At 46.1% G+C, this 27,144-nt stretch overlaps 1 protein-coding gene across 1 annotated transcript; it reads right to left on the bottom strand.

Annotated features, from left to right (window-relative positions):
* Nucleotides 1-1,463: 1,463 nt before the first annotated feature.
* LOC142574172 (monocarboxylate transporter 12-B-like) lies at nucleotides 1,464-27,144 on the bottom strand. Its single transcript, XM_075683322.1, has 5 exons — nucleotides 26,895-27,144; nucleotides 24,589-24,732; nucleotides 22,399-22,694; nucleotides 5,496-6,084; nucleotides 1,464-2,191 (listed from the first exon to the last, which is right to left on the bottom strand). Exons 1-5 carry the CDS (start codon nucleotides 27,121-27,123, stop codon nucleotides 2,019-2,021), a joined length of 1,431 nt encoding a protein of 476 aa, XP_075539437.1. The 5' UTR covers nucleotides 27,124-27,144; the 3' UTR covers nucleotides 1,464-2,018.

The raw sequence follows: 27,144 nt of genomic DNA, 5'->3' as shown, positions 1-27,144 counted from the left end.
GTGCAGAGGTCATGTCTTTCGTTTTGAAAAGATGGGCAGTAGCACAGTAGATGTTCTATAGTTTCCTCGGCACCGCAGGCATTACAGTCGGCGCTATCCAATCAAAAATCCAATCAAAAACGTATATGCATTGGTGAATGCGACGCCCAAGCGTAAGCGGCACAGCATTGTTTCCTCATTTCGCAGAAGCCCTGGTAACAGCCGCAGTTGCATAGAGGGGTCCAGGGAATGCAATCGTTCTTGGGTGAATTCAGGTGTGTGGCACTTCTCTAATGTCATACGGTGTGCTACCTTGCTTAGGTGTTGGCTACGTCGGTCCGCGATAAAGGTACAGAAACAAGGGTTGCTCCTTCGTTTGCTTTCCTAGCAGCTTCGTCAGCGAGGTCGTTGCCGGAGATACCGCAATGGCCAGGCAGCCACTGAAACACGATGTCGTGTCCTTTCGCTATCACACAATGGTGTATTTCTCGTATCTCCGACACTAGTTGTTCAAACGACCTACGACGAAGAGATGACAGAAGACATTGTAAGGCTGCCTTCAAATCGCAGAATATTGCCCACCGATTAGCGGGTTGTTTGTTGATGTAATCAACGGCACCTCGGAGGGCAACAAGCTCCGATCCGGTCGATGTTGTCATGTGAGAAATCTTGTATCGTACGCTAATTGATCGTGGTGGTATAACAACTGCGCCGGTGGAGCTGGTCTGAGTGGAAGAGCCATCCGTATATATGTGGACTCGGTCAAGGTAGAAAGTGTTCAAACAATCCAGAGCTGCTTGCTTCAGGGCCAAGGTAGGCAGGTCGGTCTTCTTTCTTATCCCCGGAACCGTGAGAGGCACTTGAGGTTGTTTTAAGCACCACAAAGCTGAGGTTGAACGTGCTGAGGGTGTGAAGCCCGATGGTAGACAGGCACGATGGATGCTGACCTCGTTGGAGAAGGACGCCTGTGGTCGTCGTTCTGGCAGGCAGGCAAGAGAGCGTGATTGCATGCGTGAAACATGACGAACATGGGCCCTAAGCGTGTCGATGCTAATGTAAGTCGTGATCGGATGGTCTCGAGCCAATATAATGGTTCCTGCTGTTGAGGCGCTCCGCGGAAGTCCTAGGCAAACACGTAGTGCCTGTGCTTGCACGCTCTGTAGTTCTCGAAGATTTCACTTGCATGTTTTAGCAAGCACGGGAGAACTATATCGTAGCAATCCGATAAAAAGTGCTCGATATAACTGTAGCATGGAGCCCACTGACGATCCGCATGTTTTCCCGGCGATAAACTTGAAGACATGAACAATAGATGTGAGCTTCTTCTTCAAGTGGGCAACATGAGGGCTCCAAGAGAGGTCCCGGTCCACAATGACACCCAAAAACCGATGGTTTCTCTTGTAGGAGAATAGTGCAAAGAATTCCTAAAAGGAGACAAGGTGTTGTCAACATAGAAAATCAGGATAGCGAGGGAGATTGCTGAAGCATTCTTTATTCATAAGTCCAGTGACGTGCGTGGCGAGGCCATCAATTAGTCTGTGCGAACTAGAAATTAATTTTTGACGACTAATCTTTCAGGTGCCACGCGTGTTTATGCCAGGGCATATATTTGGCCTATTTTTTTAAAAAGAAACCTTGATGGTGATCTGCGCTTGTCGGCGTTTTCTATCTTTGTACTTTTTACAGGCAGCAGCCGCGGACCCTGCTGGATTGAATGAAAACGTGTGGCAATGCCTTTCCATAGAAGAGAACATGGTAGCAACATGCGAAGGATTCAAAAGAATAAAACGCTAAAAGAACGACCCTCGTTGTCGTCCCTAGAGATAGCCCGGCTGATTAAAGCTGTGAACTAAGCGATCAAATATAAGGCGTAACGCTTTGATTAACCACTAGTTTACGCCTCTAAATACGCGAAACCACTTCCTTAAGTTAGCAAGAACAGCGTTCCCTTGGTCTTTGCGTTATGAAATGGTACGGTGTATAGCAGACATTAGCAAGTACAGTCATAGAAAGTTGGTGGTTGCGCCCGTATACTGCCTCTATATGGTGGCTCCGTAGTTGACGTGGCCGGATCTGTTGTCCCGACGCAGAAACTTATTGGTTGTCCTTTCGTGGCACACGAGGCCCAGAAGCATCATCGCCACGAGGAAGGCCAGGGCTGCAAATGACCGGAACAGGTTGTCGTACGAGCCCCTTGTGTCCCGAAAGTAACCTGCAAAAAAAAAAACCAAATTCACCGAAGATTATGATTCTCCTAATGGGAAATTGTTTTCGTTTAGCGATATATTGGTTGGAACGGAAATTCTGTCTCGTACCGCACGTAGGAAACGGAGGGATGTGTGACGCGGCTGGTCTGTCAAATCGGGAGATTACGACAGGCAGCGAGTGGATGACGCGTGGGCATGATTCCCAGCAGCCGTCGCAGACAGACCGCCGCTCATGCAGCGCATCGTATCCATATATGGTATAGTGCGACGCGCTCGCCGCGTGCCATCGGTCAACAGATGAAGGCACTTGGTACCGCTGCTCTGGCGCCATCTCGTAGCGGTCTTCGCAAGTCTTGCACGGTACTACGCTTTTTTTGTTCACGCTGCACCCCCCGTTCGCTTTCATCTTTCTGTGTCCTCGTTCGCTTGGTTATGCCGAGGGACGAAATCGGTACTCGCCGCAAAAACGAGCGCCAAAGAGCTGAGCTCTAAAGGGTGAATCATATTGGGACATAATAATCTGGAAACGTAGACCCGTGAAAAAAAATTCTGAAAATTGAATAGCCGGAAATTGCCTTTATAGAATAAACGGACGCCGGAAGGCTAGTTTCATGAAATTCGCCCAGCTGTTTACTGCCACGTAGGCATGCCGTATTGCCTTCGTCGATCTTGCGTCTCATGCTGCGTACCAATTTGCTGGCTATTCCTTTATGCATATTTTGCTATGTACAACGAAGAGCACAATAGGAATGAATGAAAATAAACTTTACTTCGGGATGTAGCCTTAAAATGTATTTTACCGGAAAAGTTATGGGAAATAGCAAGAATTCAATGGCACGCTCCGTCACACTCTGAAACGAAGGTTGACATGTCAGATATTACGTCCAGCAAGACTTTCCGCCATGTAGCTGCATAACTGCGGCACGCTTTTAACAGCTTCTGTAATTAGTAACCTTGAGTGACAATCACTGCAAGGTCCGTTTTCATACTAAAACCTCCGCGGGTATCCGAAACCAGAAATACAAGTCATAAAAATTGCGTAAAGGGAAACCCTGCCTTTTGATGCACACATCGTTACATCTGAACAAGTTAGTTCGGCGTTGCCGCCATTCATGAATTCAGAGATTAGGCTGTCAAAAAATGTACACATGTAAAAAAAAGGGGGTTACACCAACCGGTTCAATGCTCTGTAGCTTTAGGTTTTACGTGGTTTAGCACCTCACAGGGAACGAGCAGCGCTATGTGGAATATTAGTCTTTCCTAACACAGTAGAAGAACTCGGTATCGCTCCAGCTCTGGCGCGTTTGTCAGGCGAATGAATTTAGTCATCAAAACTTGCAATCTCGCCCCTGGTGCGTCTTATATTTCGTTAGCATAATGTCACCACATTGCCACCTGATCGGCCGCCAATGGGATCACAGTTACGCGTTCGATAACGAAACAGTGCCTTAGACGCGCAACAGTTGTCTATGGCCAATATTTGCGGCGCGCAACGCCCCTAAAACATTTTAATTACTATTTACAAGAATTACCTGTTTATGCGGGTGGCGCTGCGGTTTCATCACGCTACACAATTTCGAGGACGACTAGGTTTGGTGCTGCACGTACCTAATTTTCCAGATCGAAAATCACGCACTCTCGTAGTAAACATGGAGATCAGCTTAACTTGGGTCTTGACACACATCGGCCCAGTGTTATTAGTGTATAAGCAACTTCAACAACACAAGCAATTTTGCTCGAGGTCTCCCGCAGACTTCCGGTTCACAAAAACTGTCATCGCCCGACGTAGTTAAACCCAGTACTGGTCTTATTTATCGAATTCACCTATACGTATAGCAATTTTCAATATACCCCTGCAGATGTGCCGGACGCCCACTCTGTCATCTACGGAATTGCGCTGCGATACAACAGACGCTGCCGAAATATCCCCACTGCAACAAATACATTTCTGGGAGGAAGCGATTTCTTTATGTAAGAAAATGTATCTATTTCGTGTTTTCGGCAGTTTTCTCACTCAAACGAATGTGTTAGTCGCCGAACGACATCTACCCCTTCGAGACGCGCGTACTATGGTGCGAGACTTTTGTTGCGTCTGATCCCTGCGTTCGGTGGCGGCGCTGTCGCATGTTCCTCCGCCCCTAGATATGTTTTTGCCCCCTGTCAAAGCTGTCGTAATCCACTATTCTTCAATGGGAGATATACACTTCAAGGCCCTATACTTGCAAATGTATTTGCGACTACTTTTACTCCTTGTTGAGCTTCGATATTGACTGGCACACAACGACACTGCTACTATTGCTCGGATTGTCATCGACAGGTCTGTCATCGACAGGTTTTACTTCATGAAAATTTGGTCGCACCCATTTGCGACGACTGCTCAGTCATGAAAGAGGCACTCATTCCCACAGGACACATGTTTGATGCAGCTTTCATAACAGCCGATGTTACGGAGTGTGATGGTTCGCCTGTTTATTTTCATTGCTTCTGCATCCAAATGCAGTGTGCGTCTCTGGATACCTTATAACTCTACATTCGCGAGCCGCGAATGCGCGCTAGTATACTGAATGTTATGCAGTGGCGGGACTTTTCGGTTTTTCCATGTCACGTATTCTGTGCCCCTAATCGACTGTTTGCTTTACGTCGAAGACACGTGCTCGCTTATCATATTGCAGGCACACGTTCGAATCCGCGTAGAGAATAGAGTCTCTACATTTGTTGTACATGCTCATTGTATCGAGGTCAGGTAGTGTGACCACAGTAAGCTAGTTTGGCGAAATAAATTCTGTTGCACTTGATATTACACTCCGAGTTCAATGTTTTCCATTTCGCTATTCGATGTGAAGCGATAAGTCGGGAACCTAGGAAATAAAGATTCGATAAGGCTTTATTCCATCCACCATAAGATTAAAACATTCATGATGCGATGCATTGCGCACTGCAAGCTTAGCAGATAAACTTATTGGTTGCACTGGCGCAACTCATGACGACGAATGTTTCGGCTTTTTTCTCTGGCGTAAGCCAACAGTAGCTTCCATGGCTGCGTGGAGATATAACATCTGTGATGTACAGATTTATTATTTTCACCTGGAATATGCAGCGCTTTGATCACGCAAATATTGAGAAAAAGCATCGGGAGCTGTTTGTAGGCAATCTTCGTGCTTGAACGGCTAATTTCCATCGCTAGATACCAATGCTTACAAATTACTTGCGATATACCAACCTACTCTTAGATAAGTTTAGTTTTCCATCGCACTACTCTCATTACGGATGTAGCGATAGAAGTTCTATTAGCCACAACATTTTACCTACCTATGATCGCAGGGTTTCCCAGCAGCAGAGGCAGCATTGCAAGTCCCGTGACGCCTATGGCCGCCGCAATGTGTTCGATGCCAAGGTAGTCCGCCACTAGGACGCCTTTCATGGTCAGAAGGCAACCAAATTGTGCCGCAGCCACGAAGCACACCATCCAGACGCCTGCAACCGAGTGGACGTGGGGCAACGCCATGCATGCCAGCGTTATGAACACGTAGCACAGCGCCACCAGTGCGCTACGGCTCAGGTAGCCCCGGTCTGCTGCCAGTGGCAAAAGTAGCCTCCCGAGGAGTCCCGCCAGCGAGATGCATATGATCATGTGCTTGGCTTGGGCGACTGTAAGTCCTTTGTCTATAGCATAGTCCACGATGGTCGTCGACAGAAGCATGTCGCCGTAGTCGCACAGCACAAACGACGGAAGGAAGGCGTAAAAGATCGGGGCCTTCAGAGGTGCGAAAGCTGCGCAGAGTGACTCTGCGCATAAACTCTGATTCTCGGACGGCTCACCTTGAGATTGGCCACTCGCCTTGACTTCGATTTCCACGGGTAGTTGAAACACTGTTTCTGCGTCACACACATTTTTTGCCTGGACAAGAGTTTTGTTGCAAGCGAAGAAAAGGTGTGCTTTATTATTAAATGAGAAACAATGCATCCTTGTAAACAGCAACACAACATTTTGTTACCACTTAGGTCCCCTGGCACATTGACTAATTGACTCAAAATTACGTATTGTTCAAATTAGGATCGTTATAAGGTAGCTGAAGTGGTTTCCCAATCGAAAAAAAATTCTAGTTGCGAACAGGTGACTGCATACTTTATGATTTGCCATTTGCCCAGACAACCCTTCCTAGACAATAAGACCTCGTTGGCCGAGTTGTCTAATATGATGGGCTACTAGGAAAGCACTCGTGATGTCATTCGGATCGTCGCAGCATCGTCATACCATTATCGTCGCATCAGTAAGCTCATACTATTGTTTATAAGTGTATATATATATATATGTGTGTGTGTGTGTGTGTGTGTGTGTGTGTGTGTGTGTGTGTGTGTGTGTGTGTGTGGGTGTGTGTGGGTGTGTGTGTGTGTGTGTGTGTGTGTGGGTATGCCTTAAGAAAGAGATAGAAAGTAGAAAGGACAGGAAAGGCAGGGTTGTCAACCAGATGAGCACCCGGTTTGCTACCCTACATTAAGGGTGGAAGAAAGGGGAATAGAACGAGGAAAAGAAGTAAAGCGAGAGCCTTGAGTCCGTCTATAAGGATGCAGAGGGATGCTATACACGTTCTCCTAAGCCGGTGCACTTCGGGTAGCGTGCTTGCGCACATATCGCTTGCGCCAATGATGGGTGTGGTCACGGTGCGAGTATCTTAGACTCGGAGAACGGTCCTGACAATGACACGAAGGACAGCACGACAAAAATTATCTGTATTTTTTAACTGAATGAAAGAAATTGAGAATAAATGGAAATGAAGATTGATGAAAAAGCAACTAGCCGCGGGTGGTATACGAACCGAACTCTTCCTCTCAGGCACGCGGTACTATTGCCTATTGAGTTATCATGGCACTGTTTTCCTGTCCACCTTCTGGTATAGTTATGTTGATCTACTAGAATTAACCCTGTTTGTGTTACCCAGAGCCACCATTCACGGCCTTGGCGGCGGATGTGGAAGGTCCTTTCTGCCACAGGCGTCAAGTGAGCTCCTATGATATGACTAATAAAAATCGGGCATCTCGATTTCTGTTCTTCTCGGTCCAAATTATTCCAAATTCGTCATATCATTATCGTCATGCCATCGTCGTCCCGCTATCGCTTCACCATCATCATGACTTCAGTAATGTCCTCAGATTGTCTCCATTCCGTCAACTTCACACGCCTTCGTAATTCTATCGACGTCGATTCACCTTTGCCATTCCGTCGTAACATGCCCTGGTCATTCAATCGTGATTATTACTTTGTTGTCATGCCATCGTCATCTTGGCGTCGTTGTCAGACAGGCGTGTTATGCATCCGTTGTCAGATCGCTGTCATCGTGCCACCGTAGCCGTGTCATCATCATCGCACATCACATATCCTTGTCATACAGTATTCAAGATCACCATTGTCGTTATACAGTCGTCGCCACGCTGTTGTTCTGCCATCGTCGCCGCTTCAGCAACGTCCTCCCCTTGTTGGGATTCTGTCGTCCTCATACCACCGTTGTTGATTCACCGATGCCATTCTTTCTTCGTTATTCTATTCTAATTATGCTTTCGTTATGGATTTGTGATGCTGCCACCGTTGTCATGCCACCATCATAGTCATGCCGTCGTCATCATTCCATCATGGTCGAGCCATTGTCGTCATTCCAGCTTCGTCATTCGGCTATTGTCTAGCCATCGTCGGCGCACACCCGTCATCTCGTTTTCCTCACGCCCGCGTCTTCCCGCTGCAGTCCGTGTACCATCGTCATCATTTGGGAGTGATCTTCTCATTACAGTCATGCCATCGTCGTCATCTCACGTTTGTCGTTTCACAAATGTCATTTCTTTTTCGTCATTCTGTTTTCACAGTGTTAGCGTCATACAGTGGTCGTCATGCCGGCATGCTAACCGGCGTCCTAGGCAGGCGACTGTGATAGCAAAGTGGGACTATGCTGAAGTATACCGCAAATAGCCGAGGCAAAGGAAATCTAAAAAAATATGATTATAGATGTTAACCGAACGTGACCATAAGGAGTACGGCCCAGCCCTACATCGTTCGAATTCTATTCGCATTCGTGTCGACAGACATCGTGAGATTTGTTCTTTTTTTGCCGCTTTCAGGCGTCGCTCCAAGCCTGTAAAATGTAGCGGCATAGACGGCGATTCAGGCTCAAGTGATTCAGGTTAGATGCCCGGTGTTTTATCTCTATTCTACCACACTGATAATACGCTAGATCAAAGGAGCAGTTGGCTCGGTGGAAAAAGGCAGTCAGGAGAAAGAATTGAGTGTTGTAGAATGCTCTCACCATGTCCGTAACACGGACTACGCAGTCTGGTTGGGTTAATGTTATATTGCAAGGGTTATGTATGCCATTAGTGCTGTAGCCAGGAAAGAAGAGCGACGGGGCCAGACACGTTTAATAGTCTCTCAGATGTGTTCTATATCTGGAAGAAGTAGAGCACGCGCTGCCAGATCGCTGACCACGTGCAGTCACGGGGAACTAGGTGTCCCCGCTTTCACTAGATGGCAGCATATACAACATCTCCCCAACAGAGCAAGCGAAGTTGACTGCAGCAGGCGGCTTCACACACCTCCCACTTCTAGTATGCATGTGGGAAGTGTCTTGGCAACCCGAACGGGCGTCTGTTACACCGTCACTGACACAAACATTTTCTGCGTTGGTTTTAGCAGGGGAGTAGCGAATTAGCAGTAGCGAATTCCTGTGTACATAACCAGTTCCAGTGGTAGCCCAGTAGGACCGAGGCTCATCGGCTGGGGCTTGAGGTCTGTCAACCAGACTTCGTTCCCGTAGAACAGCTGCGGAAGGTCGCGAACTCCATGACGTCTGTCGAAGTCTTTCCTTTGACGTTTCCGGTACGGATTCTAGAGCTTCCGAATGCTCTCTTGATCTGGCAGTTGGGATGCAAGCTTGGTGGAACTAAGAGGAAGCTTTGTTCTTAGCCGAAAACCCATCAGTACTTCCGCATGGCTATGCCCATTCTTCAAATGAGTCGACCTGTAAGCTAGAAGCGTCACATAAGGGTCTTTCGTCTTTGCCATGGAAGTCTGGCTGATTTTTACCGCAGCCTCAGCAAGTCCATTGCTCTGAGTATAGTGAGGGTTAGAGGTAACGTGATTGAAGGAGTAGTCCTGAGCGAAGAGTGAAAACTCAGTCGACGAAAACTGCGGGCCGTTGTGGGAAACCACTTCATCAGGAATCCCATGGCGTGCAAAAAATGACTTGGAGTGGTTGACTGCAGCTGCGGACGTAAGCTTCTCGAGACGAGCCAGTTCAGGGTATCTTGAATAATAATTTATTGCTATCAACCAGCACTGGCTCGTACAGTTAAACAAGTCCATTGTGATAAGTTGCCAGGCACTTTCTGAAAATTCGGAACATTTTAGTGCCATTTTCCCGTTGCTTGTTGATTCCATGCATTGCTGACATTGGTTCTCCAGGGACGCGACATCAGCTCCTACAGCGCACCACCAGACACAATTCCTGGCTCGAGCAAGTGTCTTTGTTATGCCGAAGTGTCCGTCATGCAAGAGTCGTAGGACTTCGTTTTGGCAAGAGGCAGGGGCGACAACGGGAACAGCATAGAGGAGTAAATCGTTCTCCAGAGTGAGCTGGTGTCGATTCTCGTAGAAGGGTTTTAAGTGCACTAGAAAATCTCGCCCGTTGGGCCACTCTTTTTTCTTGTTCCACTGGCGAAGTTGTGCAGAAACATGGTCTGTTTGTTGGGATGCCTGTAGCCATAGAAGGCAGTGCTCCTTTACGGGAAAAGAGGCTTTCAAAGGGCATATGAAAGCTTCCTTAGAGCTCTGTGTTTGCTATTTTTTGGAGAGTCGCTCTGGAAACAGTGTCTGCGACTAGAAGGTCTTTGCCTAGAACGTATGCAATCTCGTACTGATATCGCATCATTCTCATTTGGGAGTCAGGTCGTCAACGCTCTTCGAAGGAAAGATTGGAACGAACGGCTTATGGCCTGTCTCTAGGTTGAACAGCTTGCCGACAACATAATCGCTGAACTTTTCACACGCCCAGGCTAAGGCGAGAACCTCTTTCTCGATTTGAGCGTAACGCTTCTCGGTCTCTGAGAGTAATCGTGAAGCAGAAGCGATGACAGAAAACTTGCCATTCGTTTGCTTCTGCCGGATTAATGCACCAAGTTCGAAGGATGATGCATCTGCAGTGACGATCATTTCTCTCGATGTATCGTAAACTACAAGGACAGGGTGAGACGAGAGCACCGACTTCCATCTGTTGAACGCCTGCTCTTGAGGAGCATCCGAAAGAAACTCTTGCTACTTTGACAGTAAAAGAGTAAGGGGTTGCAAGACTACAGAGAGATTGGGAACAAGTCTGGCGAGGTATGTTGCCATTGCTAGAATTCACTACAGCTCGGTCCTGTTTCTTGGGCTTTCCATTTTCATAACGGCTTCATCTTTCTTTTCGGCGGGTCGTATGCTGTCTTGGTCTAGCCAGTGTCCAGAGAACGTGAGGCGCTGGACATTAAACAAGTATTTGGTTTAATTTATTGTCAGTCCAGCCTTGACGAGCGGCTGCAGCCCATTTCTGAGTGTCTCATTGTGCTCATGCTTATACGAACCCCAGATAAGGATGTCGTCCATGTCACAGGCAACCCTACTGACCCCATGTAAAATGCATGACATTTGTTTCTGGAAGCGTTCAGGCGCAGACGCAATTCCGAACGGTAACCGGTTGAAATAGAAGCGTCCAAAAGGTGAAATGCACGTGGTGAGCTTTTAAGAACCTTTATAAAGTAGAATTGGCCAAAATCCAGGTTCAGCGTGCAGTTTGGAGAACACTTTAGCTCCATGAAGAAGTCCGAGAGTGTACTCCACGGAAAAGATAGGATGCCATTCTCTCAGAACGTGTCGGTTCAGTTCTGTGAAGTCCACGCAGATTTTCACGTCTCCGGAGGGCTTCGAGACGACTACCATTGGTGCGCACCACTCAGTCGGCTCGTCAACAGGTGATATGACGCCGAATTTCTACATTCTTTGTAGTTCCAACTTTGTCCTTTCATAAAAAAGAATTGGGATGCGCCTCGAAGAGCTGAGCGGGGCGCGAAAGGTTTTGCTCCTGCTTGCAGCTGAATTCGGTGTTCCTTGTGCAGCTTGCAGAGCCTCTGGAACTACGCTGGAAATTCTCGTTTCGGATTCACTTTCTCTGCAATGGCGTTCACAACTGTCAACATACGGAGTTCTTTGATCGCGGGCTTGCGTAGCAACGGAGTGCCGACCTCATATACGACGTAGGCATTCTGAGCAGTCGTACGGTCGCGGCAGATGAACTCGAGTCTTGCCACTCCTGCAGCTGGAAGAAGCGTTCCATCTGGACCATGTATCTGGCGAGGAGAAGCTGACAGAAAAGGTCTGTCCTTGAGCGCCTGGAATACTTGCTTCGGAAGACTGCTTCGTCGGCGCCAGTGTCAATTTTGAAATCTACTGGACTGTCGCCTCCCACGTTCCAGCATCCGACATCTTAATTACTCTGAAGAATGCTGCTTCTAAATTGATTTGTTGCGTTTCGACACAATCCAAGCGCCGCGACATCCATACGGAGGCGTAATAACCCTTTTTCCCGCTATTACTCCACATTTCCGAGCGTGCTGGGCACAGAGTACGAGGATGACGCTCTTGACCGCACCAACGGCATGGTTTCTGCATGCTGTTTTTACCGGAGGAGGAAAATAGCTTGTTTGCCCAATGTGAATGGCTGCCGCTTTTGTCCTGTTTCGAAGTACGCCAACTGGATTCGGGAGTGGACGCAACTTTGTTCACACATGGCACTGCCTGGTGGAGCTCGACTTGTTGCTGACGGACGCTCTCGATCTGGCGGACGGACTCAAGAGCCTTCTGAAGAGTGAGGTCTGCTTGGAGTGCAGGTAGCCGCTTATTTTTTATCTCAACTACCAGGCGGTCGCGCACGAACTCTTATCAGAGAGCTCCTAACTCGCAGTCTCTCGAAAGTGTGTGAAGCGCAGTAACGAAATCTTCGTCCGACTCACCGTCTCGTTGCACTCTGGTGTTGAATCTGGCTCGTTGAAAGATTACGTTGTGTCGCGGGATAAAGTATTTGTCTAACTGTTCCACGACTGCATCGAAATTCTTGAAGAGAGAGCAAAAATGGCATACATTTCCTCGGCCCACTCGCCCATGATGTAGAGTAGCACGTCTACTTGGTGCTTCTCGGGCTGTACTCACAAGCCTGAAGAGGTTCGCAAACGTTCAGATCTTCGTTTCCACTTCGGTCACTCGTTCGGCAACGAAAAGGTGATGGCGTCCAGCGGTTGAATTAAGACTGACGCCATGGCCTCGAACGTTAAAAGGGGTCGCCTTGCTTAAGCACCGATATGTGTGTATAGGAAGCAGCTCACCGGCGTTTCGTTGCTGCCATCGTCCTTCGCACGGAGGAGGACTAGGAGCCGATGTCCGCTGGCAGAACCTGTTCTTCTGACACCCTGTTGTAGCCAGGTAGGAAGAGAGAGACGGCCAGACGACGAGTCAGATACGCACACGTTTAATAGTCTCTCAGACGTATTCTACATCTAGAAGAAGAGAACGCGCTGCCAGATCGCCTACCACGCGCAGTCACGGGGAACTATGCCTGTTCGCTTTCACTAGGTGACAGCATATACAACATTGGTTCTGTGAATGTTCACATAATGTAACGGTTATGTACGTCATCAGTGTGTCTCCCAACTGCCGTTGTCGCAAGTGCTACCCAGTCGTGCTGTTCAACCTGCTGACGCGACAGAAAATATGTGCTGTCCCTTCAGTGTCTCAACAAAGAGCAACATTATGCCAAATATAGAAGCAGATGAAATCTCTAATGCACTCACTATTCGGCATATGGAGGCACTTGAGGTTGCGATGCATCACTGTAGAGTTCTGCGGCCATGACCTTTCAGCGCGTGACCCTGTCCCTTCGTGTTACTGCGCTGGCTCACAATTTGCAAGGCAGTACCAACATGCCCAAATTTCCAGCTTGTTAATGAGTCATATTACCCCTGACGCGTAATGTGCGTCAGTTGTTTTCGATGCAGTTTCCTGCGTTTTCAACTTGTTCTAGACGAACTATAATTGCCGCCTAAATAAGATAATGTTTAAATTGAATATTTTCTTACTAGCGATACCCACTGTCGAAGCTCTAGCCTGAAGAAGGTCAGTGATGCAGACAAATTTTACTTTTAAACACCGCCAGCCCATCCACCGTGGATGGCGAAGCCGTTCGCCCGTATGCACAAATATCCGCAAATATCACGCATATATCAAGGAAATATGCACGCCGCAAATATCAAGTTACCTTTCGGCATCGAATGAGGCAAAGGATCAGGGGAAGCGCTGAAAACCTCTGTTGTAGTGAGACAATCGTGAAGATTGTTTATGAGGTGTTGTCTGGTGCTGCTTCTCAGCTAAGCAACTGCATTAGGCCTGGATGTGCCCAGCTAGTGGAACTATGAGCGGCAGGTACACGGCGGCGAGCCACTGCTACAGTTGTCGCGAAAACTCAGCCTACGCCTACGGTAGGGGCCCTTTACGCTAAACCTTTCCGTTAAAAAATCAAGCAAGAACCCATCTCACGATTATAATCGATGGTTATGCCATTAGCATTCGATCAATGTAGCGACGCACCCTATTTCTGATGTCAACTTTATTTAACATCTGTAGTCTTCATTCACAGACTGCTGCTGTATCAGCTATCTGTGGAATACATCAATAGCGTCAGACTTGACGGCAGTGACGATGACGGCAGGACGACAGCGATAGGACGACGACTGCGTCATGGCGAGAGCCGGACGACAAAATCCAGCAAAATGAATATCATCATCATCATCAGCCTAGTTACGCCCACTGCAGGGCAAAGGCCTCTCCCATACTTCTCCAACTACCCCGGTCATGTACTAATTGCGGCCATGTTGTCCCTGCAAACGTCTTAATGTCATCCGCCCACCTAACTTTCTGCCGCCCCCTGCTACGCATCCCTTCCCTTGGAATCCAGTCCGTAACCCTTAGTGACCATCGGTTATCTTCCCTCCTCATTACATGTCCGGCCCATGCCCATTTCTTTTCCTTGATTTCAACTAAGATGTCGTTTACCCACGTTTGTTGCCTCACCCAATCTGCTCTTTTCTTATCCCTTAATGTCACACCCATCATTCTTCTTTCCATAGCTCGTTGCGTCGTCCTCAATTTCAGCAGAACCCTTTTCGTAAGTCTCCAGGTTTCTGCCCCATATGTGAGTACTGGTAACACACAGCTGTTATACACTTTCCTTTTGAGGGATAGTGGCATCCTGCTGTTCATGATTTGAGAATGCCTGCCAAACGCACCCCAGCCCATTCTTATTCCTCTGGTTATTTCAGTCTCATGATCCGGATCCGTGGTCACTACCTGCCCTAAGTAGATGTAGTCCCTTACCCCTTCCAGTGCTTCGCTACCTATCGTAAACTGCTGTTCTCTTCCGAGCCTGTTAAACATTACTTTAGTTTTCTGCAGATTAATTTTCCGACCCACCCTTCTGCTTTGCCTCTCCAGGTCAGTGAGCATGCATTGCAATTGGTCTCCTGAGTTACTAAGCAAGGCAATATCATCAGCGAATCGCAAGTTGCTAAGGTATTCTCCATCAACTTTTATCCCCAATTCTTCCCACTCCAGGCCTCTGAATACCTCCTGTAAACATGCTGTGAATAGCATTGGAGATATCGTATCTCCCTGTCTGACGCCTTTCTTTATAGGGATTTTGTTGCTTTCTTTGTGGAGGACTACGGTGGCTGTGGAGCCGCTATAGATATCTTCCAGTATCTTTACATATGGCTCATCTACACCCTGATTCCGTAATGCCTCCATGACTGCTGAGGTTTCGACTGAATCAAACGCTTTCTCGTAATCAATGAAAGCTATATATAACGGTTCGTTATATTCTGCACATTTCTCTATCACTTGATTGATAGTGTGAATATGGTCTATTGTTGAGTAGCCTTTACGGAATCCTGCCTGGTCCTTTGGTTGACAGAAGTCTAAGGTGTTCCTGATTCTATTTGCGATTACCTTAGTAAATACTTTGTAGGCAACGGACAGTAAGCTGATCGGTCTATAATTTTTCAAGTCTTTGGCGTCCCCTTTCTTATGGATTAGGATTATGTTAGCGTTCTTCCAAGATTCCGGTACGCTCGAGGTTATGAGGCATTGCGTATACAGGGTGGCCAGTTTCTCTAGAACAATCTGACCACCATACTTCAACAAATCTGCTGTTACCTGATCCTCCCCAGCTGCCTTCCCCCTTTGCATAGCTCCTAAGGCTTTCTTTACTTCTCCTGGCGTTACCTGTGGGATTTCGAATTCCTCTAGGCTATTCTCTCTTCCACTATCGTGGTGGGTGCCACTGGTACTGTATAAATCTCTATAGAACTCCTCAGCCACTTGAACTATCTCATCCATATTAGTAACGATATTGCCGGCTTTGTCTCTTAACGCACACATCTGATTCTTGCCTATTCCTAGTTTCTTCTTTACTGTTTTTAGGCTTCCTCCGTTCCTGAGAGCCTGTTCAATTCTATCCATATTATAGTTCCTGATGTCGGCTGTCTTACGCTTGTTGATTAACTTAGAAAGTTCTGCCAGTTCTATTCTAGCTGTAGGGTTAGAGGCTTTCATACATTGGCGTTTCTTGATCAGATCTTTCGTCTCCTGCGATAGCTTACTGGTTTCCTGTCTAACGGAGTTACCACCGACTTCTATTGCGCACTCCTTAATGGTTCCCATGAGATAGTCGTTCATTGCTTCAACACTAAGGTCCTCTTCCTGAGCTAAAGCCGAATACCTGTTCTGTAGCTTGATCCGGAATTCCTCTAGTTTCCCTCTTACCGCTAACTCATTGATTGGCTTCTTGTGTACCAGTTTCTTCCATTCCCTCCTGAAGTCTATGCTAATTCGAGTTCTTACCATCCTATGGTCAGTGCAGCGTACCTTGCCGAGTACGTCTACATCTTGTATGATGCCAGGGTTCGTGCAGAGTATGAAGTCGATTTCATTTCTAGTCTCACCATTCGGGCTCCTCCACGTCCACTTTCGACTAACCCGCTTGCGGAAAAAGGTGTTCATTATCCGCATATTATTCTGTTCTGCAAACTCTACTAATAATTCTCCTCTGCTATTCCTAGAGCCTATGCCATATTCCCCCACTGACTTGTCTCCAGCCTGCTTCTTGCCTACTCTGGCATTGAAGTCGCCCATCAGTATAGTGTATTTTGTTTTGACTTTACCCATCACCGATTCCACGTCTTCATAAAAGCTTTCGACTTCCTGGTCATCATGACTGCATGTAGGGGCATAGACTTGTACCACCTTCAATTTGTACCTCTTATTAAGTTTCACAACAAGACCTGCCACCCTCTCGTTAATGCTATAGAATTTCTGTATGTTACCAGCTATTTCCTTATTAATCAGGAATCCGACTCCTAGTTCTCGTCTCTCCGCTAAGCCCCGGTAACACAGTACATGCCCGCTTTTTAGCACTGTATATGCTTCTTTTGTCCTCCTAACCTCACTGAGCCCTATTATATCCCATTTACTACCCTCTAATACCTCCAATAACACTGCTAGACTCGCCTCACTAGATAGCGTTCTAGCGTTAAACGTTGCCAGGTTCAGATTCCAATGGCGGCCTGTCCGAAATGAATATATATATATATATATAGAGAGAGAGAGAGAGACAGAGAGAGATGACGTTACTGAAGTGATGACAACTGTAAAACAACAACAGTGTGACTATGACGGTATGACGTCAATAAGATAACGATGAGTTTATGACGACGACTGTATCACGAAGCCTGTAAGACGGCTATGGTGTGACTACGACGGCATAAGGAGAGCCCATGGCCGTGCCAGAACAAATACATGACTGTATTGCGACAACACTGTCACTACAACGGCATCACGGCCACGAGCAGATTCTTAGGGGCCCAAGCTATCGATAACTCTGCCGCCTGGGTCGGCGTAGAAGGCCTGACGACGACGGCATAACGTGAGTCATCACCAAGCGGGAATGATGACGACAGAAAGACTAGGATGATCTCACGATTGCTAGCGCACACTTAGTGACCCATGGTGATATAACAGCTTGGGCTACTCGATTGCCATAAGAGGCTAGAAAAACAGATACATGGATAGATAGATTAGGTAGATAAACAGTGTCGACAGACAGACAAACAGACAGACAGACAGACAGACAGACAGACAGACAGACAGACAGACAGACAGACAGACAGACAGACAGATAGATAGATAGATAGATAGATAGATAGATAGATAGATAGATAGATAGATAGATAGATAGACAGACAGACAGACAGACAGACAGACAGACAGACAGACAGACAGACAGACAGACAGACAGACAGACAGACAGACAGACAGACAAACAGATAGATAGATAGATAGATAGATAGATAGATAGATAGATAGATAGATAGATAGATAGATAGATAGATAGATAGATAGATAGATAGATAGATAGATAGATAGATGATCGGCTAAAACGGCTGAGGTTGGCAAGGAATATTAATCGCCACAATATTGGTAAGCTATTTGGCCAGCAGGGTTAACATTCTGTCCGGAACCTCCCAGCCTCCTGCGTTTTCAATAAATTTAAATGTTTGAATTACGACGTACGTGCCCCTCGAAGAGCGTGCACTCCCCTAGTAATAAAAAGAAGCCCGTTTTCAACAGATCCGTCTTTACTGCCGCCCGCTAATTGCATCACAACTGCGCCCGTTGTCGTTCACGTTTGTATCATTGCCGCTGGCATCTGGCCGAACACGCACGAAAAACAATGCCTCTTGCTCAAATCCCTTGAAATAAATGCAATAAAATCAGCCTAATTTCTGCATCTCCCTATCAGATGTGCGCCTAAGAAAAGCATGAGGAGCTATCAGTTCGCGCAGACTGGTTGACATTTTAAGCCACTGTAGATGCCGAGCAGCTGCAGCCGCCTGGAGAGCCTCGAGCCTTTCTGGGTGCTTCTTGCTTAAAAGTGTGGGGAAAGCGGGTTTCACCTTCAGTTGTGTCCTATTGTCGAACGCTTCCGTATTGCTCCCGTGACCCGTATATTGCTGTTGTTAAGCTGCTGAGGCACCGGCTTCGTTTCCTCTGTTGCACCAGCTGGTGTAAGCCCCCATAATGCGGCAAACCAATAGCGTGCCACCACGGCGCGAACAGTAGCGCTCGTGACGGAAGCGTTTTTCTTTACTCAACTATGAGTTTTAGGGCATACATGTTATATTATAGTGGGCTAAATAAATACTATAGGCGAGAAATTATATAAATGTGCTTCATTCATATTTTTTAAGTCATTCAGCTTATATTTAATGTCAGGAAGCTGTTCATGATGTATAAGCCATGATTTCACCCTTCGAGATAGTCACATCTTAGGTACAACATGTCCGTTTTAAGAGTTTTAACTTCAGCAGCCTAACTTACTACAGGCGCGAGAAAGTTGGCCCCTTAACACATTGCCCAATTTGCAGTCTTTAAATTTCACAACTTTTACAGAAGTATTTCACAGCTTAAAGCCATTAGTAGCATACATGTGTTTAGATCAACAGTTCAGGCGCGATAGGCCTCGCATCGACCTCATCAGGTTCACATAAATGCCAAGTGCAATGAAATTTCAGTTGGGCAAAATTGGCCGTAAATACATGACATACCGTATCAAAGTAATCTTCGCAAATCCAACGGGCAGCAAATTTTTTTTTATTTTATCGTTAGCAGCCTTTAAATAGCGCCTCAGCAGACGACGCGAGCAGCTGACGGTAAGCGGTAGTGATGCGCATATGCTGAAAGTCGTAGAACCTAACACTACTGCTGATCTTGCAGTTTCGCCTAGGTTCCCAGGGCAAGGGCTTAAAGGCCGACTGCAACGAAATGTTCAACTGCGTAAAAAGCCCACTTTCAGATAATTTAGGCCGGCAGTAGTTTTGTGCAAGATCTTACGCTTGAAATACAGGTCAATGCGTCACAAAGAGCTTGCAAAAAATCGATGCTTTTCATAGCGAAACTGCAAAAAACGCCGCTATTATCACTCGGCTGAAGTGACGTACAGTTAAGAATATGGAGAAATAGCGCTCGTGCTGTCTGTTTTCCTTGCTTATATTCCGTTCCAGTGTATTAGCAAACAAGTCGTGAACGTCTGCTAGCCACAATGTTAGTATACTTTGTTAGCTGCTTCGGACGCTGTGACAACGCCGTTGCGAGCCCGCGATGTTCTTTGAATGCGAAAGATTATCCGAGTCCGGCCAGTTTTCTCTATCTGGGCGTCTGCATTCAACAGCAGGGCCTCCGTGCGTTCTGCCTCCGCTCAAAGAAGAGCGTATTGGAGTGGCCAGGCTGAAGGTGCGGTGTAGTCCGGCTTAACGCGAACGCGATCCACGCGTGGCGCATTAACGCTACACCGGCAAAATTTGGACGTTCTACATTATACTGGTTGGCGCGGGAAGAGAATATCCTATCTCTCACCGGAGCAGATGGAACAGGGTGCATCGCGCGCTAGCTTGGCTTACCAGCAGCAGGCTGTTCGGGTTCACTGAAGCGACCGTGTTGTGTTTGCGCCGTCGACACACAACGAAGCGCTCGCTAGCCGCACACTTTTCCGCTAGCGATGCGGAAGCAACGAATCAACGCGCTGCTGTGGGTCATGTTTAAAGCGCAGGGCAAAATTTTAGCAATCACTGCGTCTCCGGCATGACGTATCCGTTTTCACCGGCCGCTGCCTCGCACGCTGGAAGCGCCGGACTTGTCAGCCGATCAGGCAACTACCACCATCTGTAGTAAAGGATGACAAGTAGCAGAGGCTTGGCATGACCGGACTGCACGGGCTCGCCCATTTTGCTCTGGTGGCATTGCTATCCTGCATGGCTGGCCGCCGCAGCTACACCATAGCCGCCGCATCGCGCTCTCCTTCGTGACAAATGCAGCGTACGGTTCCTGCTCGTTTCTGGCCCTGTGTCAGAAAGGATTTCGTTCGTCTACTTCGACGCGTCCGATGTGGTGACACACGAAATTTATTGAAGATGAAGCACTGACGAATATGATAGCTAGAGAATATCGCTCTTGAACAAAACTTGCTGCTGAACGTTACCTTTGGTTTTCGGGCACCATTTTGCCATAGAGTACTTATGGTCACCCAAAGAAAGCGTCTGTCAAGCAGATCATGACGGAGAAGTGACTATGTTGTTGATATGTAGCTAGTGCAGCTTCGTCAACTGCGGTTTACATGCATTGTGCCCGTTGGCTTGTCCGCGTCGCACTTGCCTGTTGCGCCCTGGGCACGATGGCCCCGGGGGAACCCTTTCGCCCAGAAAGCTGGGGCAGGAAAGATTTGTTCGGCCTTCCTCTACTCAGTGTTGTGTATTGCACAGCCACCGCTCGTGTTCGGGTACGTATTCGAGCACCCGATGGTCACGCAACGCACCGGCATTCTTGCAACAACTCAAATCACGAATGAAACACGAAGAACGCACACCGAGAAAGACGCCCGTTAATTGGAAAACGATGAGCGAGCATTGCGCCTGGCTGCCTAGACGCAACATGTCGCAACTGAGAGATCAGCAGTTGCGCACGGTTCTTTAATATGCGCCATATGCGCATCACTCTCGCTCTGCCGCCAGCTGCATGTGTCGTCTGCATACACGCTATTTAATAGCTGCTAATAACAAAATTAGGCCATTACCGGCCCTACGGCTTTGCCAAGATTACCTTGAAAGCATACGCCAGCATTTAGAGTCAATTTAAGTCAAGTGAAATTTCCTTGCAATTGGCGTTTAAACGGCTACTACAAGGATGCTGTGACACCTACTCGAACACGAGCCATGGCTGCGCAGAGAAAGGCAGAACACATATTAGCTATCCCAGATTCTAGGGCGAAATCGCGCACCCATGTCATACGTCTAAGTCGTACGTTATTTCCGTCGAGTGGTAATGGCGCTGTATTAATTTATGTTTCTTTAGTTATTTTGCAGATTCGGTGTGAGAATCATTCCAGCGTATATTGGCAAGTGCACTGGTAGTTCAAGTGTGAAATGCCACACGGATGCTACTGTATGTTTCAATTACCTGAAACTGGGATTTATTTCGTTTCAGTTGACATTTAAGCTACATTGCCACTACATGTTTCGCGAACTATTATTAATAGTTTTTTCTACGGGACTGGTTCAGTAATCCGGTGAGCGATGAAATATATCCCTTAACACTCTGAACAAGGTGAACAATAAAAATTCAGTGCACATGTGCTTTTTTTTTTCGTGCAATAAGTACCTATATATTGACACGAGTACTTATCTGTCTTTATTGGGTGACATGTTTCACCACCTAACAAATGTTATCGTACAGCGGAGAACGCGCCTGCATGTATCGGAAGCTTCCGGAATGTTATCAATGCTTCCATCCGCTGTCTGTGACCGAACCTCGTGTAATCTGATCGCATGTGTGCGCGACGCGAATAATGTAGAACTTTGTAGAAGGCACGCGAGTACCAGCGATTGCTATGGAACATTCGACGACTGATTTAAAAAAGCGGACGCGCTTGACCCGCTCATCAGATTTTCGACAATCGCCGACTGTGTTCGCCGCTGTCGCCGTTCTTTGAGTGTAGCCTGTTTTTGAGGGCACGAGTTCGCCCAATAAAACGCTAGCTTCGTCTTTATCAGTTTGGCTGCTTTCTTCACAGTCACTACCACGTGACAATAGCAGGACTGCAAGTGTTGGTATTCGCACTGCCATATTACACAGCAACGTCATTTTCATCACCAACCTATCTTTTGTCCACTGTAAGACGATGGTTTCTCGCGACGACCTTCACTATCGCTGCCTTGCGCTTGCTCAATAATATACATTAAGTGTGCCTGCAGATTAAACGTGAATCAGTATAGACACCGCACAAAGCCACTAAGAATGGTGGAAGAAAGAGAGGTCACAAACTGAAGCCAATGTTGGGGCAAGGCAGCTTGTCTTCGTGATGGGCCAGACAGAGTGAAGTCCCCTTATGAAAACCTTGAATCCAGTCTGAGATAACCTTTATTTCACTACTGTCACGCTACTGACTGCTGCACTGACTACTACGTGTCTGTCGTCTTCAAAGGTTCTGTCTTTGAATTTCCGTTGAAAGAAGGTAGTTATTATAAAAACGTGTGAACCTACCACGGTAAGTAGAAGTTGGCGGCTGATTTTCCTCCTTGCAGTGGTGCAGCAGCGGATGGCTCTCGGATTGCTTAGGAGCATAATGAAGACCATGACATTCATAACTATCCCGCCGAGCAGCAGCATGCCGCCTTGGAAGCCGTAAGTATTGAAGAGGATGGTCAGTATAGGAGGGAACACCAAACCCGAAAGGGACCAGCCTACAAACTTGAAACCAGTGGCTACTCCTCGATACTTCATGAAGTACGTAATGTTGTAAACCGATAGCATTATCACCATGGTCCCGGAGCCCATAGCTGAAATGTGAAATGAAAATATCTCCATTAGTTAGCGATGGGCAAAATTAACCATCTCACCGATAAGCATAAATTACAAGGCGTTAAATCAGAAGGGTAGAGACGAGAATAAGGAAGTTCTCGTGCTGAACACGAGGCCGCAGATTTTCTTTGTGACGGCACACCTCATGAATTTATCGCGAACATAAGAATAAATCATTCTGGTTATCGCAAATGAAAAGTGTGAAGTACTGAAGAACCGGTCCACGTATATACGCTGTAATGCCGGCGTGTGGCTCCTTGGCAGCTCATTTTACTGTGCCTCTATGAGAAATGGCCATTAGGGTACCTCCAAATGTAGATTTGCAAGATTTGCTATTATAGTGCCGACCAATAGAGTACGAAAATTATTACAAATAGCCCCGAGTGTTCTAATACGCAGGTACAAGTTCTTTTTTTTTTCTCTTGACGCTATGTTGTGCACACGTAAAGTACGAAATTGGCCTCGTCGCCCTTTTTAAATTTTGTAGGCGCTAATGTATAAACCATACTATGTGGATAAAACCGGCTTTTGAATATTACCTTCTTTACTAACCAAATGTGCTTTCCAGAAAGTGAGCTAACGCTAAACACGCGGTAGGGGAAAAGCACAGCCATATGTGGACTAATCAGACAATTCGGCGAGCATTTACCACTGACAAAGTTGTTAACTAAAGAAGCAGGCATAGCTTGGACAAGTTTGCGTGCGTTATTACCTTGATTTCATTCTCTTCATTTATTACACCACATCACGGGGCTCTACGGCATTACAGCGTGGGGGCGGGAACGCTGCACAATACAAATCCGTACATGCCCTATCAGTACCCACTTGCACCTACATGCTGGATTGGCCCGTCAGGGAATAGTTTGCACCATATTAGAAGTCACCGCAATAGCGGGACTTAAGTATGACCTACTAATGTAATCCCCATCTGGAGCTGTTTAGTGATGGCAACAGAAACTACTTCTTCCTACCAGCAGTTAGATCACGGACCATCTCCATAATACGAAATTCTCTTTAAGCTTTTACGCATCGTAAAATTATGACATCGTAAAACATTGTAATCAGGTACATCCCGCTCTGACTCGCGTACCAGTGAACACAAAGCAAAGAGGTGCCTCAAAAAAAAGAAAGAAACAAAGCAGGTTCCTCAACACGAGCCTGAGTGAGCACTCGCGAAAAGTACAACTCCAGAGCCGCGGAGCACGGCGGTCCTTCAGTGCAAGTCCTGTAGCTGCGCACAGGATACTAAAAGCTGCACAGTGCTAAAGTCTTTTAAGAATTTTGTACGCTCGTTTGGTATTTCGAGCATACAATATTTTTTTAAAGGAAGAGCTGGTGGTACAAAGCCTAACCAGAAATAGCTAAACAAAAATAAACAGCAATCTTAAATGGTTATTGAAATGTGTTGGGAATAAGTGCACTAGTGGTGCGTTGACGAGGGAAGTTATTCACTTATGAACCTTTCTTAATTTTTTTAGATTTCATGTATACCCCAAGGCAAACACCGTTTCCCGATATTTGCACCTTTGCTTTCATTTTGGTTGTCTTTTGATTTTCATATTTTGCGAGCGTTGTCTGTTAGTATCTACTGCTATACGCAAGCTAAATTATTACCGAATGAGGAGTGCGCCAAAACCCTTTTATCTGCGCTTGGAAGAATATGTATCTTACACAAGAAATACGAAAACGAACACAAAGGAGACGGCAGTTTGCAAACATGTTGTAGTGAAGTGGTTTCTAACTTGCGAACACTCAATCTTTTCGCGTAATATTGATCGATATCCAATGATGGATACACACCTGTGCATATCCAAATGTTACAGGCCTTATAAATGCCGCAGATATGTTTTGTAGTTCAGGAGATTAACTTACCGTAAATTACCCCCATGGTTACAGATATTGCTTGGATATTAGGAGCGAATGCGGACAGTACAAAGCCCATCCAAGAGAATAAGCCACCTATCAGTGTGAGGTTGTGGACTGATACAGTTCGTTGTAGAGCTGCCAGAACGAGACCTAGCAGAAAGGCGAGACAACAAAGTGGCTCATGTAAACAACATGAAGAAAATGCGAACACAATAAATGATTGTTATCGGACATTGTCCCGTATATGAAACATTCCTTAGGTACCGTATAATATTACTCTGAACATAAGAGCATGCCGAAATTCCGTCAGTATATGATACAGCACACATGCCCATGGACTGACGACTGACGAAGTTAAATAGGTAATTTGAGGGCGTTACCGAAACGTGAGTATTCTCGTTGCTGCCTTGTAGTGTAATTAGAAAAACTCTGTCAAAAGGTAGAGTTAGGGCAAAAAGGAAATGAATGAATGAATGAATGAATGAATGAATGAATGAATGAATGAATGAATGAATGAATGAATTTATTTCTCCTGTTTACAACAGAAAGGAAGCAGAAGCTAAAGGCCATGTGGCCTGACAAAGGCCACTGCTCCCACAGCAATTCGGCACGCAGGCCGTACGCAGCAACATGTATCATACATACATACTGAAATCAACTGGATAGTCGCGAGACAAGAGTGTTTTCGTGAAACAAAACATGCATACAAGAAATATGAAAAACCAACAGGATAATCAAAGTACGATGCATTTTGTTTGAGACCAACCACAACCAGAAAACAAAAGAAACAAAGGCTGACAATTTAAAGTGTGCTTTTAACCAGACGAACTCAATATCATTCAGGATGAGAAAATTTTTGAATGATTTATTCGAATATTCTATAATTTCATCTTCAAAATCCCGTAGGTGATTTAGTAGTGAAGGTGTCTGGTAACTGACTAGTTTTCCGTAATTGGCTCTTATTTTTGGTATTCACATTTTATGTTGTCGAAGGCTGTAATGCGGATTGGTGGGTACATTCGGGATGTACTGCGATTTGTTTTGTTTAATGTATTGCAGCAACTTGTAATAGTACACCTGGTTTGCCTTTAACATAGAATGTTTCATAAAATATGGTGTGGTTCTAAAGTTTGGTATAGGCCCATAATATCCCTCGATTGCGCGTAGGACTCTTTTTTGTAGCACTAGAAATTTAATATAATTCTTTTGCGAAGTAGTGCCCCAAATTAAGATACAGTAGGCTAATCTAGAATAAAAGAGTGCCAAGTATAAAGAACTTCTCAACCATGGAGGAACCAGAGTACTCAGTCTGTATAGGCAACCAATTGTTCTGCTTAGTTCGATAGCAGGCTTGTCGATGTGCATGTTCCAGGCCAAATCCTCTTGGAACCACACTCCTAGAAATTTTTGACATTTTACCTGTTCTATCAGCCCATCTTCAAAAAGAGTAGCCGCATTGCAGTTACGTGGTTTATTAGTAGGAGCAAATATCATATATTTTGCTTTGGAGGAATTCATTTGTAACTTATTATGTTGTAACCAGCAAGAGAGTTGCTTCAGGTAATTGTTAACTTTTGATTCGAGCTCTAATATAGTAGCAGCTTTAAAGAATATGTTGGTATCATCTGCATACATAACTAATTCGGGAGAGTCGGGGATGTCACACAGATCGTTAATATATATTATGAATAGAAGAGGTCGAAGTATTGATGCTTGTGGAACAACCGTTACGATTTCCGCGTAAGAAGAAACATCATTATTTATACGGACATATTGATAGCGATTGGTTAAGTAGTGTCGTAAAAGTTCCAATACGATACCTCGTACACCGCACTGTTCCAATTTGCAAATTAATAAACTGTGGCATACTGAATCAAAGGCTTTCCTGAAGTCTACAAATAAACCTAATGTGTACATTCTATTTTCAATATTTGTTATTATTTTATGTTTGATATTAAGAAGAGCTGCTTCACAAGATTTATTTTTTTGGAGTCCATACTGCATGTCACTAATTACAATATATTTACTGAAAAAGGTTTGTAGTCTAACATAAATTACCAGCATCACAAATGTTAAAGTAATAATGAAACGAATTGGTACGTCCGGTTGGACACAACGGTTTATGCAAAGATCTGAAATACCTCAATCGCACTTTCTCCCAGTTTTTATAGCACCCTGCGTTTTATGCACGGCCAGGGATCAACGTGATCACGAAGATTTGCTCTTTTTAAGCATTCGGCAAAAGCACAGATCACGCTTTGGCGATGAACACGGGTGTTATTCGTTCAACCCGGGTTTCCAATTCATCATACCTATCACGTGGCAGGCAATGGAATGAATACTGGCGGGCCAGGACGCTTCCTGGCGTGTCGCTCCGTAGTGGCCCATGTACAGGACGTAGAAGAACCCGTGGTTGGACACGCCCACCGTACTCAGGAACGCCGCGGCGGCTGTGATGAGAGGCACGCTCCATAGGCTGTCCAGAAGGTGTGGCTGGGCCACCCTGGGCGCCGCGGAAGGTGAACGCGACCTGTCGCACATACTAGTCTCTGTCGTCCAACT

The sequence above is a fragment of the Dermacentor variabilis genome, chromosome 3, assembly GCF_050947875.1.
Source record: "Dermacentor variabilis isolate Ectoservices chromosome 3, ASM5094787v1, whole genome shotgun sequence".
Taxonomy (NCBI): Eukaryota; Metazoa; Arthropoda; class Arachnida; order Ixodida; family Ixodidae; genus Dermacentor; species Dermacentor variabilis.
The sequence above is the reverse complement of the archived record's forward strand: the minus strand, read 5'-3'. Positions and strand labels throughout refer to the sequence as shown.